The sequence below is a fragment of the Fukomys damarensis genome, unplaced genomic scaffold, assembly GCF_012274545.1.
Source record: "Fukomys damarensis isolate Sample0158 unplaced genomic scaffold, DMR_v1.0_HiC HiC_scaffold_14, whole genome shotgun sequence".
Classification (NCBI taxonomy): Eukaryota; Metazoa; Chordata; class Mammalia; order Rodentia; family Bathyergidae; genus Fukomys; species Fukomys damarensis.
The window spans coordinates 14,491,499-14,509,968 of NW_022900926.1; the positions used below are offsets into that span (position 1 = coordinate 14,491,499).

Here is an 18,470-nt window from a genome sequence, read left to right on the forward strand (position 1 = left end):
CGGGTCACCCGTCACCCCGGCCTGCGCGGCGGAGGACGGCGGAACTCGGAGGGCCGAGAACCCCGCGCACCGCTCGCCTCCCCAGGGCTTTGGGAAACTTGAGTTCTTTGGGGACAAACGGGTTAACGTGCAGACTGCGAGGCATCGTAACTCTCCACGGGATGAGCGAAGTTGCTAACTTTTCCATTCTTGGAAGTGAGAGGATCCGAGGTCACCCCGGCCTGCGCGGCGGAGGACGGCGGAACTCGGAGGGCCGAGAACCCCGCGCACCGCTCGCCTCCCCAGGGCTTTGGGAAACTTGAGTTCTTTGGGGACAAACGGGTTAACGTGCAGACTGCGAGGCATCGTAACTCTCCACGGGATGAGCGAAGTTGCTAACTTTTCCATTCTTGGAAGTGAGAGGATCCGAGTCTTAGTCTTGGTCAGTTTTAAAGGGAAACTTCGGGATTTTGTCAGACCCGCGAGGCGACTCGTGTCTTACCCTGCTCCTGCTCCTTCCAAGTGCTTTGCTCAGAAGGAGAGCGCACGGAACGAGTGGCGGAGTCCAGGCTGTCTGTAAATATATTTCTAACGTGACAGCGCAGTCTGTGTTTATCACGGCCCTCGTACTCCGCGCCCCACTCCCTTGCTCTTGTTTTCCTTCTGAGCCCTGTCGTAAATCCCAGACAGAAGATGCTTGGGAAGGAATTGACCTTTTTTTATTCCGTGATTATTTTGTTTTTTGTGGCCCAAGAAGTTATTTATGAGCATTCTGATAGCAGTGTAGATTAATTCATTGGAATCTTTTAATATAACCTCCCAAACTTTCTACGTCTGTTTGTGTAATTTCAGTACTGCGTTTTGTGCCCTTTAGAGACCTACTACGTTATACTAACATGTTTTGCATTTTTTCACATTAAGGTTTTCTGAAGGAGTACAGTTGTTGACTTGGCGAAAGGATAAGAGTGGCATAAAATAGGCTTTGAGGATTTTTCTAAGGGGTAGATTACGATGTACAGCTTTCGCTGAATCACTTTTCTTTATGCTTAGTCACTGTTTCTCAGTTTAAAAGTTTAAGTGGGGATAACATGATGTTTGCTAACTTCTTAAATTGCCAGGTTGCTTTTACCTTGTACTTTGATGTGGTAAGTGTACTGCTAGTATATTTTAGAAGAAGTGAGTCGATTTTAGAAGAAGCGAGTAGAGTTTTTTTGATTTATGAAAGAACTGAAGTTTGTTTCTTTCAAAGTGTGTACTACCGTAAGTATTTCAATTCAGCTTTTCTCTGTGTCTAGCATTGGGACACCTGTTTTTATAAGTTTAAACGACCACCTTCCAAAAATGATACATGAAGCTTTGTATATAAATGTGGCTGTTGTGTAGAGCAAATACATCCACTTTCTGAGAACTGTATGTTTGTATTCTGTTGAACATACTCATAATTGTAACCTAGCTTTGCAGAGTTCTAGATTGTTTTCAGAGTAGGAATTGCCTTAGGTCACAAAGCTGGGACTTCTGGGAAGCCCACTCCATGGTTATGTGATGCCCATCTTAATAAACTGAATTTTATCATTTGAGTGGAGGATTTTTAATCTAAATTTCAATTCAAGTAGGATTATATCTCAGTATTTAATGTTTATTAATATTTCAGTTTCTGGGGTAAATTTGATAATTTCATATAGTTAGTGGACAGCATTGCAAGCATTTAGAACTTTCACTTTTGGAATAGCTGCTATTCATGACCATATTTAGAAATAGACAATGTACGTTTTGATTATATAACATCTGGAAGGATAAAAAGAAGAAAATATTTTCCATATAATTACTTCATTGTATAAAGAAATGAGAACCAGGGCCAGGGATTTAGCTCAGCGGTTCGGTGGCCTGCCTTGCAAGCGCAAGGACCCACGTTCAATCCCCAGTACCAAAAAAAAAACAAGAAATGAGAACCAGGGCCAGGGATTTAGCTCAGCGGTTCGGTGGCCTGCCTTGCAAGCGCAAGGACCCACGTTCAATCCCCAGTACCAAAAAAAAAACAAGAAATGAGAACCAAAGTTTCATAAACCCATTTAGCCGTTTTTAACTGAGGACCTGTGGTTTGAGTTGGGAATTTAAGAATAGTGTAGTTTTAATCTTGTCTCACAAACTCCATGGCCCGCCATTCATTCGTTTATTCATTGCAGTACGCTGGCTCAAATCCAGGGCCTTGTAGGTGCTGCTGTCACTGAACTACTTCTTCAACTCACCTTCCCCCTTTTTAAAAACAACGAAGTAAGATGTCCAGCTGAGATCCATATTTATTCAGGATTCATTCAAGACTGTAGCTTAGCGGGTCAGTTTGGGAGTGTTTCTTTTTATTACACACTAGTGTCTCTGACTGTACAAAGGATGAGATTTACCCTAGAGGAGCTTATTACTTCTTGAGTGCGAAATATGAAATTTCAGTCGTGGATCTACTTACTTAGTTACTTGTAATAATGGAATGGCTAATTAATTGAACAAGTCTGGTTCCACATTAACCTTACCTTGGAACAACCTCTTATTGCTTAAGTAGAATTGTTTTATCTGTGCTAATTGTAATTTTAAACAGTAGGCCAATGCTACTTCCTATTCTGAGCTGCTTTTCCTCACATTTTACCTAGTAAGGTACATGTGCATGTGTGTCTTTCTTTTTGAACCATTCCGTTTCAAGGGCTGGGGATTTAGCTCAGTGGCACCATGCCTGCCTCGAAAGCCCAAGGTTCAGAGTTAGATCCCTGCTACCAAAAAAAAAAAGAACTATTCAGTTTCCTAATAAATAGGATGATAAGAATATTAAAATAATTGATAAGAATAACATGGAATTATGGAGTAACATAAAGGTAAATGTTTTCTCTTTGCTTCTTTTGAAGATTTTAAAATGGACAATTCAGTTAATTTTTAAAGAATTAAATATTTTATTTTAATGTAATGCAAGTAATATTAATAATGGAAATAAAAATTACTCTTTTATGAAAAAAATGAAACAAAATTAGAGAACAACAATAGTAATGAACTGTTTATTGTGATCTTAAAGAATGGCCAAAATGATATTCATAAAAAAATCAAATAATAACAAATGTTGGTGAGGATGTGGGGGAAAAGGATCGTCTACATATTTGGTGGGAATGGAAACTAGTCACAACCACTATGGAAATTGCTGTGGAGATTCCTCAAAGAAAACCTAAGAATAGAAATTCCATTTGAACTAGTTATTCCATTTCTAGATATTGTCCCAAAAGAGTTAAAGGCATCATAATACAGTGATAACATGCATACTTATGTTTATATTGTCACAATATATAATAGTTAGATCTTGGAAACTGTATGTCAATCAGCAGATAAACGGATAAAGAAAACGTATTTATGCACAGTTTTACACTCCTTCCATAAAAAGATAAACTTTAGGCATTCATAAGCAAATAGATGCAATTTGAGTTAAATTTCTTTGACTTGCCTTTCTTATTTATTTATTTTGGTACCAGAGATTTAGCTGAGTCCTTCAGCTTCGAGGCAGGCACTGGAAACACTGAGGCAAATCCCCTGGCCCATTTATTTACTTTTTAACAAGTGATTTATCTAACTCCATAAATAATGCTTGGAATGTATTATGTACTTATTTGCTCAGTAAATGTTTGAGTACATTGACTTTTTTTGGGGGGTTTTTTTTTTTTGCTTTTTGAGACAGGGTCTCACTATGTAGTTCAGACTGCCCTGAAACTCACTGTGTAGCCCTGGTTGGTCTCAAACTCACAGTGATCCTCCTGCCTCAGCCTCCCAAGTGCTGGGATTACAGGCATGCGCAACCACGCCTGGCTATTGCCATTGGTACTTCTTTGTCTGAGAAGTGTCTGTTCATTTTGTTTTTGTTGTTGTTTTGAGACAGGGTCTCACTATGTAGTTGAGACTGACCTGGAACTCTGTGTAGCCCAGACTGGTCTCGAACTCACAGCGATCCTCCTGCCTCAGCTTCCCGAGTGCTGGGATTACAGGCATGCCCCACCATGCCCGGCTTTACATTGATTTTTTAATGGTAGATTCAAGGAAGTAATTTTGACTCAATTTGATTGTCTAATGCTAGATCTGCAAGTTTGTATCTTTTCATGCAGTATGTAGTTTTCCATAAAATCAAGAATCTCATTTTGGTTTGGAATCCATTTTATTTTATTGTACTGTAATTCTTTTATTAATGTGTTTATAGAAATGAATCCCTAATTGAGGCAGAGGTTTGAATTCATGGAACACCAGAATGAATGAGACAGAGATGGTTCTGACTTTCATGGAGCTTGAAGTTTTCCTATGGCGATAGATGTAAAACACAATAGTGATTTTCTGTCGCTAGTATTACCAAGGAAAATACAGTATGTAATGACCCTGCAGAGGGAGGGATCCCTACCTTGTTTTTAGTGTTTATGGAAAGGTGATAAGCTGAGACTTAAGAGTTGAGGAAACTTGGCAAGTGTGTCTGTATCTTGTACCCAGCAATCCTGAGGCAGCAGTCTATTTGAGAACAGTAGATGACTTTTCTTAGCGCATTCTAAAATCTTGTTAATTTGTGGTTATTTTCTTAATCCTATGTATATTGATGAATTGAGAACAATTTTAAGGATACTATCTCTATGCCTTATATTGGAGACTGATTTTCTACCTTCCTAGAAAGGAGGACAGTAAGGGCTAAAGAAAAACAATAGTGAGTAATTTCAAAGTATATGGGGGCTAGGAGGTCAGTGCCTCAGAGCTGGCAAAGAAGATTCTCCCAGCTAGCCACTATTTATTCGATGCACACAATATTCAGAGGATATATCAGGTGATTTAGGGGGCTTAGGGGTGGCAGTGATCTCAGGCCTGATCCTGTGTGGATACAAATCTCATGCTGATGAGGGCAGAAAGGAGAGCATTCCCACCTCAGTAGGTTGGATGAGCTGAGCTGATAAGGTGAAGCCTTTCTCTTTTGTATTACTATTTGGTTCTCAAGGAACCAAATGTCTTCAGCTGGTGTCACCTTGCCATTGAGCACCACAGCTTCTCAGATCATTGAGGCCTCAACTGTCACCAGAGGCAAAACAGAGTTGTCCCCCCCACCCCCACCCCCAGCTCTCTGGCAAAGTAGCGTTGGGCCTTAGATGGCTATAGTCATACTTTAATTATGAAATTATTTTTCCCAAAAACTTATATAGAAATGCTTTTGACACCTTAAATGACAAGATCTCATTTCATTGTATGGGAAAATGCCATGTTTGGAAACTATTTTTAAGGATTGCTTGTCAGCCACATAATATAAGTTGGAAAGGAAATCATTTCATCACTTACAAATAGTTTTTAGTCTACTGAAACTTTTCCCATTCATATTCTAAGTATAAATTAATAAAAATCTGCTTTGGCATTCTAGGATCCTGTTTCTAATAAGTTTTTTTTTTTTTTAATGTTGAATTTTAAATAAGCTTCTCTGGCTGGAACCGTTAGCCTCAGTTTTAGCAACTTTTCTACTGGACCTGCTGTGTCACTGTTCAGTTGATAAGTCATGGTTTGGCATTTTAAAAGCTAACTTCACAGGATTTGTGAAGTGTCTTAATTTGATTGTAGTAATCTCAATTAAAAAGAGGATAGATCTGGTAGAGTTTTGAATATGAAGGCCATCGCTCCGTTGTACTACCCAGAATGACTATTGCTGTATTTTTTAAAATATATTTGATTGTAGTAATCTCAATTAAAACGAGGATGGATCTGGTAGAGTTTTGAATATGAAGGCTATCGCTCCATTGTAGTACCCAGAATGACTATTGCTGTATTTTCTTTAACATATTTAACTGTAAAATTGAATTGAATTTGATTCTTTGTGTATTTGGAGAATTGTCAAGTGCATAGTATTTCATATGCTTATACTGAGCAGCCATGTAAATAATTTTATAAGTAATTTAAAACACATATGTTCAAAGCAAAGTAATGTGCTTTTATAATTAGAATGGGCCAAAAAGACTTTCTTGACCACAAGGGTTAGGGATTAAGTATTGGAATAAACTACAAGCAAAGTTGTGCAACCTCCATTCCTCAAATAACATCTTAAAATTGAATCACCAGTTACTGAAGAGCTGCCTTATTAAACTTTCATAAGTAAACATATCTGTTACTGTTCTTGAACATTAATCAGCTATAGATTTAAGTCCTACCTCTGTGTCTTAACTAAGTAGATGATCTTTGGTAAACCTTTTCTGAACCACAATTTCATCTGGGCTGTTATAACGGAACATTAAGGGACTTGATATATGTAAAAGAGAGTAAAATATGTACATAATTAGTGTTCCCTTTTCTGCCACTTCCATAAATAGTATTATGCACTTATTGCTATGGATGCCTTCTTTGTTTTTTAATTTTTTTGTCTTGCTTTTAATATTGCTATTGGAAGGGGAATTGTATAAAAGAGGCAGTGACAGTTACTGCTCTGTTTGCATTTAATTTGGAATTATAGTAGTTGTGATTTTAAACTTTTTAAAATTAAGTGATGTAAAAAGATATGCTTTACCTGGTATGATCATATAATGGTATGTACAGTAATGTAAAGTATCTCTACAATTCTAAAAGCAGTGGTCACTTCTGTTGAAACTGCTTGGTATATTTAGGTTTCTCTCTTAGCAACAGTCAAGCTTATAACCTTCAGCATGTGAGATGAACTCTAGTTACAAAATAAGAAAGCTACAGCTGTTTTCTTAGTCTAATCACTCAGTAAAGTTTATCTTAACTTTTTAAAGAAAAATAAGGTATGTTTTCATAAATAAGAGTAACAATAGTTATTACACTCTGTGTGTGTCATTGTCTCCAAAGTACTCAGTGCAAGACATAAATTTTTTAAAAATTCTTAGAAAAAAGAAACATAATAACACATTCTTTCTAGTGGACTAAGGTGAAAAAGTTTCTTTGTGTGTCTGCTTAAATGACAAATGTTTGTCATCTTTCTGTTACTTCTACTGTATTAGTTTTAGCATATGTTTTTACTAACAAAATTTATGAAAATGAACTCAAAAGTTTTTTTTTTCTTTTTTTGTTAACTTGTTTTTGTTTTGTTTTGTGTTTTTGGTCATAGTGAGATTGAACCTAGGGTCTCATATTTTCTATGCAAGTGTTCTACCACCATAGCGCTACATCCCCAGCCCTTTTTATTTCTTGTTCTGAGATGGGGTCTTGCTGAGTCACCCAGCCTGGCCTCAAGCTTGCGATTCTCTTGCTTCAGCCTCCTGAAGGCATGCACTACCATGCCTAGCTCTAATTTGTAATTTTTTTTACACAATTTAAAAGTAATTTTGGTTCCGATTCTGTGCCTTTTTTTCCTTGACACCATCAAACATAATAGCAACTCAGAATTTTGCCACTTAATCAAGAAAAGTACTATCAATAATGACAAGTTTCAGAAAGATCAAGCTTCAACTGGAGATAAAGATATAGCAATTTGGGAAGTGATTGTTTCAACCACTGGCATCAAGATAAAATTTAAGCATAAATGTATCAGAGAGCAAGTAAGGTCTGTGACCTGCATGAAGAAAATAGGCTATACATCTGCTTATCTAGAAAATTATGTACTATAGTATAATTTGGAAATATTGAGCTGAGCTGCCTGTGCCTTCTACAAGTAGAAATGCATAATAAATAGCCACTGGGGTCCAGATTTTGGAAGAGGAATCTGGGCCAGATGTATAGTTTTTAGAATATGAGTGGCAATTGAAACTTTTGGAGAAATTGAGAGGATCCAGAGAGAATGTGTAGAATGCAGAAGAAGTAACCCTGAACAGGTGTAACATTTAAGAATAAAGACTAACTAGCGGTAGAAGGAGAGCTGGAGAACTGTATCATGAACAGTAAAGAAGGTGACAGTTAAAATATGAGGGATTAATCGTTATAACCATATGGCCAAAGAAGATGGGGTTCTAGAAAAAAACATTTCTGTTGAATTTAAGCAGCTCTCAGTAGAGCAGTTTTAATGAGAGATAGTGACAGTAAAATCAGATTAGGGGGTTGAAGAATGTATGTGAGTTTAGAAGACATGTTTGTTTTTCTTTTGATTGTTTGAATAGGAAATAAAAATGGTAGGGAGGGTATTTAAATTTTTACCACAGTTAAGAACAAACCAATAAATAAAGTGAAGATCACAGAAAAAACAATTTAAAAGGTTCAATTACAGTTAAATTAACATTTTATGCTTATGCTTTCTCTTATTTTTGTTTAAAAAGTTTTCTTGATGAAAGTTAATACTCAGCTGTATTTGGTGATACATACCTATAATCCCCAGCACTCCAGGAGGCTGAAATGGGGTATTGGTAAGATTGAGCTCAGCTTTGGGAAATTTAGCTAGACCTTGTCTCAATAAATAAATAAATAAATAATAAAAAGCTGGTAATGTAGCTCAGCACAGAGCCTCTGTGTTCAATTCCTAGAATGGAAAAAGAAAAAAGCAACAACAGAAACCTGAAAGTTAAAATTCTAATTTTAAAGCAGGAAAGACCCATAGGTATCTGTAATCCTATCATGTTATTTTATAAATCTTATTTTTCGGCTTAAAATGTTCATTGACGTCCAGTTACTAAAAGGGTGAGTACTCTAGAGTAGTGTACAGCTCTTAGGATTTGCCTTATTCCTTTTTGGCCTGGTCTCCCACAGCTACCTTGGATTTCACCTTGATCCAGCAACATGTTTGTAAATTCAATCTTTTCTGTATTTGTATGTGCTTTACTTTAGCCTTAAGTGTTTCCCTTCCTTACTAAATAACCTTCCAATTCTTCAGCCTTCTCATTTTTCAAGGCTACTGTGCATTCTTTCCTAATCCCTACCCAGTTATCTTCTCTTGTGTTACCATCTTAACTTCTGTTATATCAGTCACACAGTGTGATAGGATTAATACTGTCTGACCTGCTGCAGCTCCTTGTAAGGAGGCACCGCATCTATATTGCCACACTGAACACAATGTCTGTTACCTAGTAGCGGAATACATTTAATGATGAATGGAGATGGGTCCTCAGAAGTAACTTTTATTTTCTTGATAAAATCCCTATATATTTTACTTAAGGTTAACTCTTGTTAATTTGTAGAATATTAGGCATATATAGGAGAGATCAATATGTATATGAATTTCTATATTTAGAAGAACATAGAAAATTTCTAAAAGTTCTAGTTCAGTTTATTAATGAAATCCAGATTATTCTCAGGAATATGATGAGGTGTTTGCGGTGAAAGGTGTATCAGTTGATTTAATTGAATAAATGTAAAACTAAAGCAGTCTCTAAAATCTAAAAATTGAAATATACAGTTTAGGCATTAATATAGTACATAGTACTAGAATTTAAATTTTATTTTAACATTCCTTATGATCATTTTGTTTGTAGTATGTAAGAACGACACATTTTAAAGTACTAAATTGCTACTTGAATTTTTTTTTTTGAGACAGGGTCTCACTATGTAGTTGAGACTGACCTGGAACTCAATATGTAGCCCAGGCTGGTGTTGAACTCAGAGCAATCCTCCTGCCTCAGCCTCCGAGTGCTGGGATTACAGGCGCGTGCCACCACACCTGGCTCAAAATGTTTTGATCATATGTGAAATTGTTTATATGTATTTTTGTACTGTACCCTCAAATAAGCTAAGATATATCAGTGGTTTTAATTTATATTATTAAACAATTTTTTAAAAACACTTTCTACCTTTTTATCTTTTCCATTTCAACTGCTAGAGCTGGACTGGCCATTATGGAGGAGGACCTGCAGCATACACATTGTGTGAATTGTGTCAGCAGACGGTGTATGACCAGGCCAGAGCCTGGCATCTCCTGTGACTTGATTGGTTGTCCATTGGTTTGTGGAGCAGTTTTCCACTCTTGTAAAGCTGAAGAGCATCGACTTTTATGTCCATTTGAACGTGTGCCTTGCTTAAATAGTGACTTTGGATGCCCATTTACCATGGCTCGAAACAAAGTTGCTGAACATCTAGAAATGTGTCCTGCAAGTGTGGTGTGCTGTACTATGGAGTGGAACCGATGGCCAGTGAGCTATGCGGACCGGAAGTCATATGAAAATCTAAGCAGAGATGTTGATGAAGTGGCACAATTAGATATGGCCTTGGCCCTACAAGACCAAAGAATGCTCTTAGAATCTCTCAAAGTAGCCACTATGATGTCAAAAGCAACGGATAAAGTATCTGAACCTAGGGAACAAATGTCAGTTAAATCAAGTGTCCCAGAAATACCACGTACTAATGGTTTGGTGTCTGTTGATGAAGAATCTTATGGTGCACTTTATCAAGCTACTGTAGAAACAACCAGAAGTTTGGCTGCGGCTTTAGATATCTTGAATACTGCCACAAGAGATATTGGCATGTTGAATACAAGTCCTTGTGCTACCCCAAATGAAATGGATGAAGAAAAAAACTCCAGAGAAAGCTTACAGGATAGAAACTTAAAAGACCAGGACCATCTTTATGAGGATGAGATAGGGGCAGTAGGTGGAATTGACCAGAATGCCACAAGTCAGAATGCTCAGTCTGAACAAAATGGTTCCAGTGATTTATTATGTGACTTGAATACAAGTTCTTATGGCACTTCTGCTCTTTGTAATGGCTTTCCTTTGGAAAATATATGTCCACAGGCGAAAGACCAGGATCAACGGAATAACTTAATAAATGGAGAATGTGAGGCATCAAATGGTACTTTAGAACCTTCCAGTTCACTGTCATTAGCAGCGCAACTTAGGGAAGTCGTGCCACCCAGTGCTTTGCCTAATGGCACAGTTCAGCATATCCTCATGCCAGATGGTGAAGATGAAGGTGAACTGTACTGGAGAAAAGTGGACTTAGGGGACTTGAGAAATGTGGATGTGTTATCATTCAGTCATACTCCTTCATTCAAATTTCTTTCTAATTCATGTTGGTCTAAACCAAAGGAAGATAAAGCAGTAGATACATCAGACTTGGAAGTTGCAGAAGATCCCATGGGCCTTCAAGGAATAGATCTGATTACAGCAGCCTTACTCTTTTGTCTAGGAGATTCTCCAGGTGGGAGGGGTATATCTGATAGTCGCATGGTTGATGCTTATCACATTGACTTTGGGACACAGACTTTTTCACTTCCATCTGCAATATTAGCTACAAATACAATGGTTGGAGAAATAGCTTCTGCTTCAGCTTGTGATCATGCTAATCCACAGCTTTCAAATCCAAGTCCTTTTCAGACCCTTGGACTGGATTTAGTATTGGAATGTGTTGCTAGGTACCAGCCTAGGCAGCGTTCAATGTTTACCTTTGTGTGTGGACAGTTATTTAGAAGAAAAGAATTTTCTTCACATTTTAAGAATGTGCATGGTGACATTCATGCTGGACTCAATGGCTGGATGGAACAGAGGTGTCCTCTAGCTTATTATGGTTGCACCTTTTCTCAGCGAAGATTTTGTCCATCAACACAAGGAGCAAAAGTTATACATGACCGTCAGTTGAGGTCATTTGGAGTTCAGCCATGTGTATCTACAGTATTGGTAGAGCCTGCTAGAAACTGTATGTTGGGATTACATAGTGACCATCTAAGTGGTCTTCCTTTTGAGGTCCTACAACATATCGCGGGGTTTCTTGATGGCTTCAGTTTATGCCAACTCTCGTGTGTGTCCAGATTAATGAGAGATGTGTGTGGCAGTCTACTTCAGTCTCGAGGAATGGTCATTCTGCAGTGGGGGAAAAAGAAGTATCCAGAAGGAAATTCATCATGGCAAATAAAGGAAAAGGTTAGTTTAATCTTAACTATATTAATCTTTGACATAGATAATCTAATAGATAATGTTGAATTAATAGTTAATATTTTGTTTGAAATTGAGCATCCCCAAAAACGTAAATAAGAAAATATGATAAAGCATATATTAATATGATAGTTAATGAAGAACTGGAATATTGAGAATTACCATGATGATGGGCTTAAATTTCCTAGATCTAGATTCTATTCTAATAAGGCAAAGGCCACTTTTTTTTTTCAGAATGAGCAGTTCTGTACTTCAGTTCTACTGTAACAACTTTGGGCCTGTGTTACCCGATCTGTGCTCCACCTGAAGCAGCTTCACCATAAAACAATGGAGAAAATAAGGAGAAGGTTTTTTTCTTGCTTGTAATTATCAGTTTCCATTCTTAGCAGTTTCTTTTTTAGAAGTTGTTTCATATAGGACATGAAGGAAGATGAGAAAAAGTTGTAGCTACTGCTACAGTCATACTACTAAGTGGAATATTTAGTATACCAAGGGAGTATTTAGGATACAAGAACATAAATGGATGGATGAGGAAATGTCTGAGGTTGAAGTAAGATAAGAGTATGGTAGTACAATTGGATATTGTAGTTAGAGACTGAGTCTAGTATAGACCCAGGAATGATGCATATTGGAAAATTAGGATGCCTAGCTTTATGATACCCTACTTTTATTTGAGTCAGCATCCAGTGGAAACTAGAAGACATAATAGATACCTGTGATTGAGGTGTTTTTGAAATTTTAAAACATTCCTAATATGAAACCTTACATTTTAAAAAGTAGAAACAATTTCGATAAACTTCACATTTGGTTACAGTGTTCAAATTTCTGATTACTTTCTCCTTGACCCAGTTAGGTTGTCTTTTACTTATCAGTTTAGTTTTTCAGAATTCTGTATCTACTTCTGTTTTCATGAGGCTTTGACCATGAAAGAACACAAATTTTTTTCCAGAAAGGAATTTTGGTGGCAGAGAATTTCACCAGTTATGTGTATTTTCATTTCCCAGATGATTTGGTGTTTTTTCTTCCCTTTGGGACAGGATGTTCTTATGTATCTTCTTTAGTTGTCCTTATCCACTAGTATTAACATATGGGGTGAAATATTTTCTAGGGATTGATGATAATTCTTTCAGAGGTAACGTCTGGTCTTCAAGTTTAAATTGCCATCATTTACACATCTATAAACTGGCTGTTTTTTCTACTAAACTCAAGACCACTATAAAGTATGATCAAAGTACACCAGGAGTGGTTGTTTCTTTACAAGGAATGATTAAAAAAAAATGTAGTAGATGTTGCTGCCAAGTGTCATCTGACAGAAAGGTTGGCTTGTAAAAATATTACTGTGTGTCCTCATCTGCCTTATTCACCGGATGGACTTTATTCACCATATCTGGCACTGTACACTTCTGACTCTTCTCTGAGGTCAAAATGACTGTGAAAGGTTTTTAATTGATTGAGTACACCCAGGCAGCATGAAAGCACAGCTAAAGATGCTTATGAAAGAGGACTTTCAGCACTGCTTCAGAGAGTAGCAAGAATAATGGGAAAAGTGTGTTCACAACAAGAGGGGAAGTATTTTGAGGAGGATAACTGAAAATACATCTTTTATTGCAATAAATTTAACATTCACCATATTTTTATCACACCTTGTATATACAATCATTTACTGGGCATTTCTACTTGGTTATCCCGCAGGTTTCCCAAACTCAACATGTCCAAGCCACTCTATTCTTCTCTCCTGAACCTCAGATTGAAAAGTTAGTGCTGACTCCTTTTTCACCCTGTTATTTCTATACCTAAGTAAACATGAGGTCTTGAAGATTCACTCCTTTCAAGTTTGCTTCTCTAGTTCATTGCCATTTTCCTAGTTTAGCCTTATCTTTGGTTCTCTCCTGCATTGCTACTACAGCTTTCTCTTAAATACATTTCTCCTTACAGTTGAGCCCCTCTCCAACACATCTGCATGTAAGAGTTAGGATATATATATCTTCTTAAATAAACTGTTTACATTGTCACTGCAGTGTTTCAAAGTTCCTTAATATTTGTCCATTGCCCTGAGATACAGACTCACACTTTTTTGTAAGACATTTAAAACTTTTATCATCTCATCCTTTCTTACCTCTTGTTTCTTCTTTCACTTTATGTTCCAGCCACATTCACTTATTACCCTTGATGTTTTTTTTCTTGCCTTAAGGCCTTTGAATATGCTGTCCCTAGCATATTAAAATATCTGCAGTGTGCTAGATAGTGTGCATTGATGCTTTCTTTGGCTTATTTAATTTGTGATCATCACTTTAGAGATAGAAAAAAAGTATCTTGTCTAAATAATTGATGGATTGGGCTGGGGGATTTAGCTCAGTGGTGCCGCTGCCTTCCTTACAAGTACAAGGTCCTGAATTCATTCCCTGGTACCAGTTGATGGATCCACTGTGATTTTTATTTTCTTACTATTTCCTGCTTCCTCTTCAGTTCTTAGTGGCAAAAGTCTCCTGGTACTGTCCTGCTCTTTATTGCTGTGGGCTCCATTACGTGGTCCTACAAATGCATTCATGGAACTGTTTTAAAATTCACTGATTGTTATTTTCAATCATTAGACTAAGTTCCTTGACAGCTAAAAACTCTGGCAATCAAAATATCTACTGTCTAGCATAGCACCTCCCATTTAATAGGCACTTAGTAAATACGTTATGGGTACCTGAAAAGTTGACATGTTACCGAGAAACTCTCTCCTCTCCCTTTTCCTTTCCTTTGCCTGCTTTTCCTGAGTTTGTTTCACTGAACTCTTAAATGTACAGAAGCTGTGTTTTTGTGGGTAAGATAAATGTAACAGAAGGCTAGTTACATCTATAATCTGTTGTTAGGTCTTCACTGTCTTCTGGGACATCACTCCACACAGAATAATTGATCATAACCCTCAGGAATGCAAGGAACACCCTTCCTGCTAAATATTGGTGATTTGCCATGCCAATTTAAAAATACTATACTGTGGTCTCTCCGAATTTGAAGGCATCTGGTCACCTGGGAAGTCATTACAATTCTTTCTTGAGAAGTTTTAATGTGCACTGAGGCCTTCTCCCAAAATACTGCTACTTTTTAGAGCATGTGCTGTATCTGTGGGTTCTGTGTCTGTGCTTTCAACCAACTGCTGGTCAAAAATACTTTTAAAAAGGCTGGGGATTTAGTTTAGTGGTGCCATGCCTGCCTTACAAGTGTAAGGTCCTGAGTTCAATCTCTGGTACACAAGGAAAAAAACACTACTTTAAAAAATTGTGCCTGTTAAACATGTACAGACTTTTTTCCTTGTCATTCCCTAAGCAATGCAGTATAATATACTGCCATTTACTTTATATTAGATATTATGAGTAGAGACAATTTAAAGTTTGTGGGTAGATACACAGGTTCTATGCAAATACTGTCATTTTACACAAGGGATATAAGTGTCACAGAATTCCATGTCAGGCCATCCTGGGACCAGACCCCCACAAATAATAAGAGACAGTTATATTCACTAGGTATTTTCCTGTTGATGAACTTAGCCAGGATACTTAGGACTGTGCTGCCCCATTCGTGCTTGTTGCCCTAAGTCTCCCCTGATCTGCATTGATGCATCTTACTTAAATGTCCAGTAGCTTTATGTTTTCAATTGTGAAGATGAGAGAGGGACACAATAGTCACTGCTCAACTAATAAGGCGATAGTGCCTCAGGGCCTGAAGCTGCTCACTGAGCAAAAAGAGAATCAGCCCATATTATTACCAGCAAATACATGAAACAGGGTGGCTGGTGAGTAGTAGTGTGCATAGAAACCTGAAAATAAGACCTGTTTTATAAAAGTTCTTTGTATACACATTTTCAGAAACATGAAAGCACCTATGTTTTAAGTGTTGCTAGGTACTTTTAGTATGTGTAAAAAGTGGAAAGATAAGCTATCTTACCGCACAATACTCTAGGGTATTTTTAACACATTTTGTGTGATATAATAGGAACGGGAGAAAAACGTGGTGAGAAGAAGATAACATATATAACGTCATTATCTCCAGACTATGGATAGTTATATTTAAGTCATTTGGACAGGAAGAAAGAATAGTATGCAGTATATCTTAAGAAGTGGCTCTGAATTCCTAAAGTTAGGATTTAAAAAAAAAATTCAATAAATGAGATTTGCTATGAATTTTAATACTGGATTTTGTCTTTTTTTTTTTTTTTTTGGTTATTTGTTGAATTCATTGTCTCATAGAAGTGAGTTGTCTTATAAATATTTTAAAAACAGATTTATTTCTAAATGGATCTTTTTATATATTTTATTTATTTATTTATTTATTTATTTTCAGTACCAGGGATCAAACTCAGGACCTTAAGCTTGTAAGGCATTTGCAGCACCACTAAACTAAATCCCTAGCCCTGGATCTTTTTAGTTTTATAGCTCACTGTTCAAAACTATAATGGATGTTTTTCTAACAGTAAAAATATGTGCATTTTGACTCTGTAGTTTGACTTATTTAAATCTGATGTAGAATTTTCTTCTAGGTATGGCGATTCAGTACTGCATTTTGTTCTGTTAATGAATGGAAATTTGCTGACATCTTAAGCATGGCTGACCACTTGAAGAAATGCAGTTACAATATTGTTGAGAAACGAGAGGAAGCCATCCCATTGCCATGTATGTGTGTGACTCGAGAACTCACTAAAGAAGGACGTTCACTGCGCTCAGTTTTAAGACCTGTACTTTAAAAACTAACTTGCACATACATGCAAGCACTTGGTATAAATTCTTTATAATATGTGACACTTTATTAATGTATTAAAGATTACAACTAGCAAAATTTTTTGTCACTGTGTATATATAATGTTTTGAAGTGACATATATTTTTATAAAGTAGTTGGAAAAAAAATTGCCTTAATGTTTGAAATGTGTGAAATTTTTGGAACTTGCTGGACAGGGTGATTTAATCTTTAGCTATATTCAGAATTAGTATTTTTCATGGTGTGCATATTTTGGTTCTTTAATTTTTTTCTTCTTAAAATTAACAAGATCCTGACCAAACAATTTACTCCTCATGTTTTCAGTGGGTTGAAACCCATGCAATCAAAATGTAAAACTTTGAATCAAATTTTGGCAGCATAGGTTTTTTTTAGGTAAACATTTTCAGTTGCTTAAGTACTGCCATATAAGATCATTATAAAGCACTCCCCTTCAACAGTATATGTGATTTCTACTGTATGGTGATCAAAAAATATGGTGAACGTTTACATTTAAAAACATTTATGAAATAAAGACATTGCCATCATTCTTCCATTCTGCATTTTAAGTGTCCTTAGTTGGGCTGTTATGACCACCTAAATCAGTTCAACATGTTTACCTTCATAGTTATTTTAACTTTGGGGAAGAGCCATACGTTGCATGGTACCAGATCTGGTATATAGGGTGGATAGGACACAGTGTAATGCTTTTATGAACTTGCCTTTTTGGCAGCAGCAGTCACTGTACGTTTTGATCACCCTTGTAAAGAACACACAAAAGAAGACTTCTTGGAGTGCTTCAGAAATTGGCAAGAATGATGGGATCAGTATGTTTGAAGCAAAGGGGATTAATGTCAATGTGTCTTATATAATAATTTTTAAAAATTTAAACATTCACTGTATATTTTGATCACTCTTACTATATAAATCTAAATATTTAAAATAACAGCTAATGTTTGGTAATGCCATTTAAGATGGCATTAAAAATACAAAGATGTGTTCATCTTACATTCTTAACAACTGTTATACAGTGCTCAATTACATCTTTTGTTTTTATTAAATGCCAGATCCAAAGACTCTTGGCAATGTTTTACCTGAGAGGTAAAAGCAAAACAAGCAAACAAAAAGCAAACCTGTGAATTTGAAACAGTTCACGATACTATATATTTGATAGATATTTAATGTTTGAGAAGCAAATATACCTCATTTTAAGTGAATTTGGCATATTGTATGAGTGAATTTCAAATATTCAGAATGTAAAAGGGCTTAACTTTCATTAGTACTTAAATTTTTGCTTATTGATGTTTATAAAAAATACAGCTGTATGAAGCATTTAAAAATGTGAAATTTTATGTCCTTTATGTAAGGTAACAATTGAGCAGAAACCTGTCTTGATTGACAGTCTCTTCAAAGTGTTTCCAAGTTTATTTCCCATACACATCTGTATTAGAAAGTAAGAGTTGTAGCTTTGTATAAAGAACAAAATATGATACAGCAGTATTCAAAGTACTGTTCTTGAAGTACTGTATTGTTTTTTAATTGGTTTATAATATATGAGCTTGATGTGGTCACCTTAAAAAGGAATATACATGCTATATCAGTATATAAAAATAAATTGCAAAGATGGGGACAGATATTTAAGTAATTTAGGTGAATTCTAGCATTTGATAAGCTGAAATGGTGACAAACTACCTTGTTATAAGTGGCAAAACTCATTGTATCCTCCTGCATTTGTCCTTGAGAGTGCTTTATGGTTAATGATTCATGATTCCCATATATGGCAGTCAGGCTGGACAGAGGCGTTCCTTGGGCATTAGAGAATGCTGAACTGTTTAAGTTTCGTTGTGGTTGAATCAACTAAGCAATTTTGCCCTACCTGTCATTTTAATTAGTAGAATACTTATTTCTCAGTGCTTAAACTTTTTCAGCTGCAGGGTGGAATTGCATAAAAAGTCTGTGTTTCTGTGAAAAAGCTAAAA

General features: G+C 36.4%; 1 protein-coding gene across 1 annotated transcript; it reads left to right on the forward strand.

Annotated features, from left to right (window-relative positions):
- Positions 1–224: 224 nt before the first annotated feature.
- Fbxo30 (F-box protein 30) lies at positions 225–17,332 on the forward strand. The gene is made up of 3 exons (XM_010626633.2): positions 225–421; positions 9,710–11,744; positions 16,279–17,332. The coding sequence occupies exons 2-3, from the start codon at positions 9,726–9,728 to the stop codon at positions 16,480–16,482; spliced, it is 2,223 nt and encodes a 740-aa protein (XP_010624935.1). The 5' UTR covers positions 225–421; positions 9,710–9,725; the 3' UTR covers positions 16,483–17,332.
- The last annotated feature ends 1,138 nt before the right edge of the window (positions 17,333–18,470 follow it).

Bases quoted from the DNA above. Each gene is read 5' to 3' on its own strand.
- Fbxo30 (XM_010626633.2), top strand. From the start codon at position 9,726: ATGGAGGAGGACCTGCAGCATACACATTGTGTGAATTGTGTCAGCAGA. The intron at 11,745-16,278 runs GTTAGTTTAATC...ATTTTCTTCTAG, and splicing joins CATGGCAAATAAAGGAAAAG to GTATGGCGATTCAGTACTGC.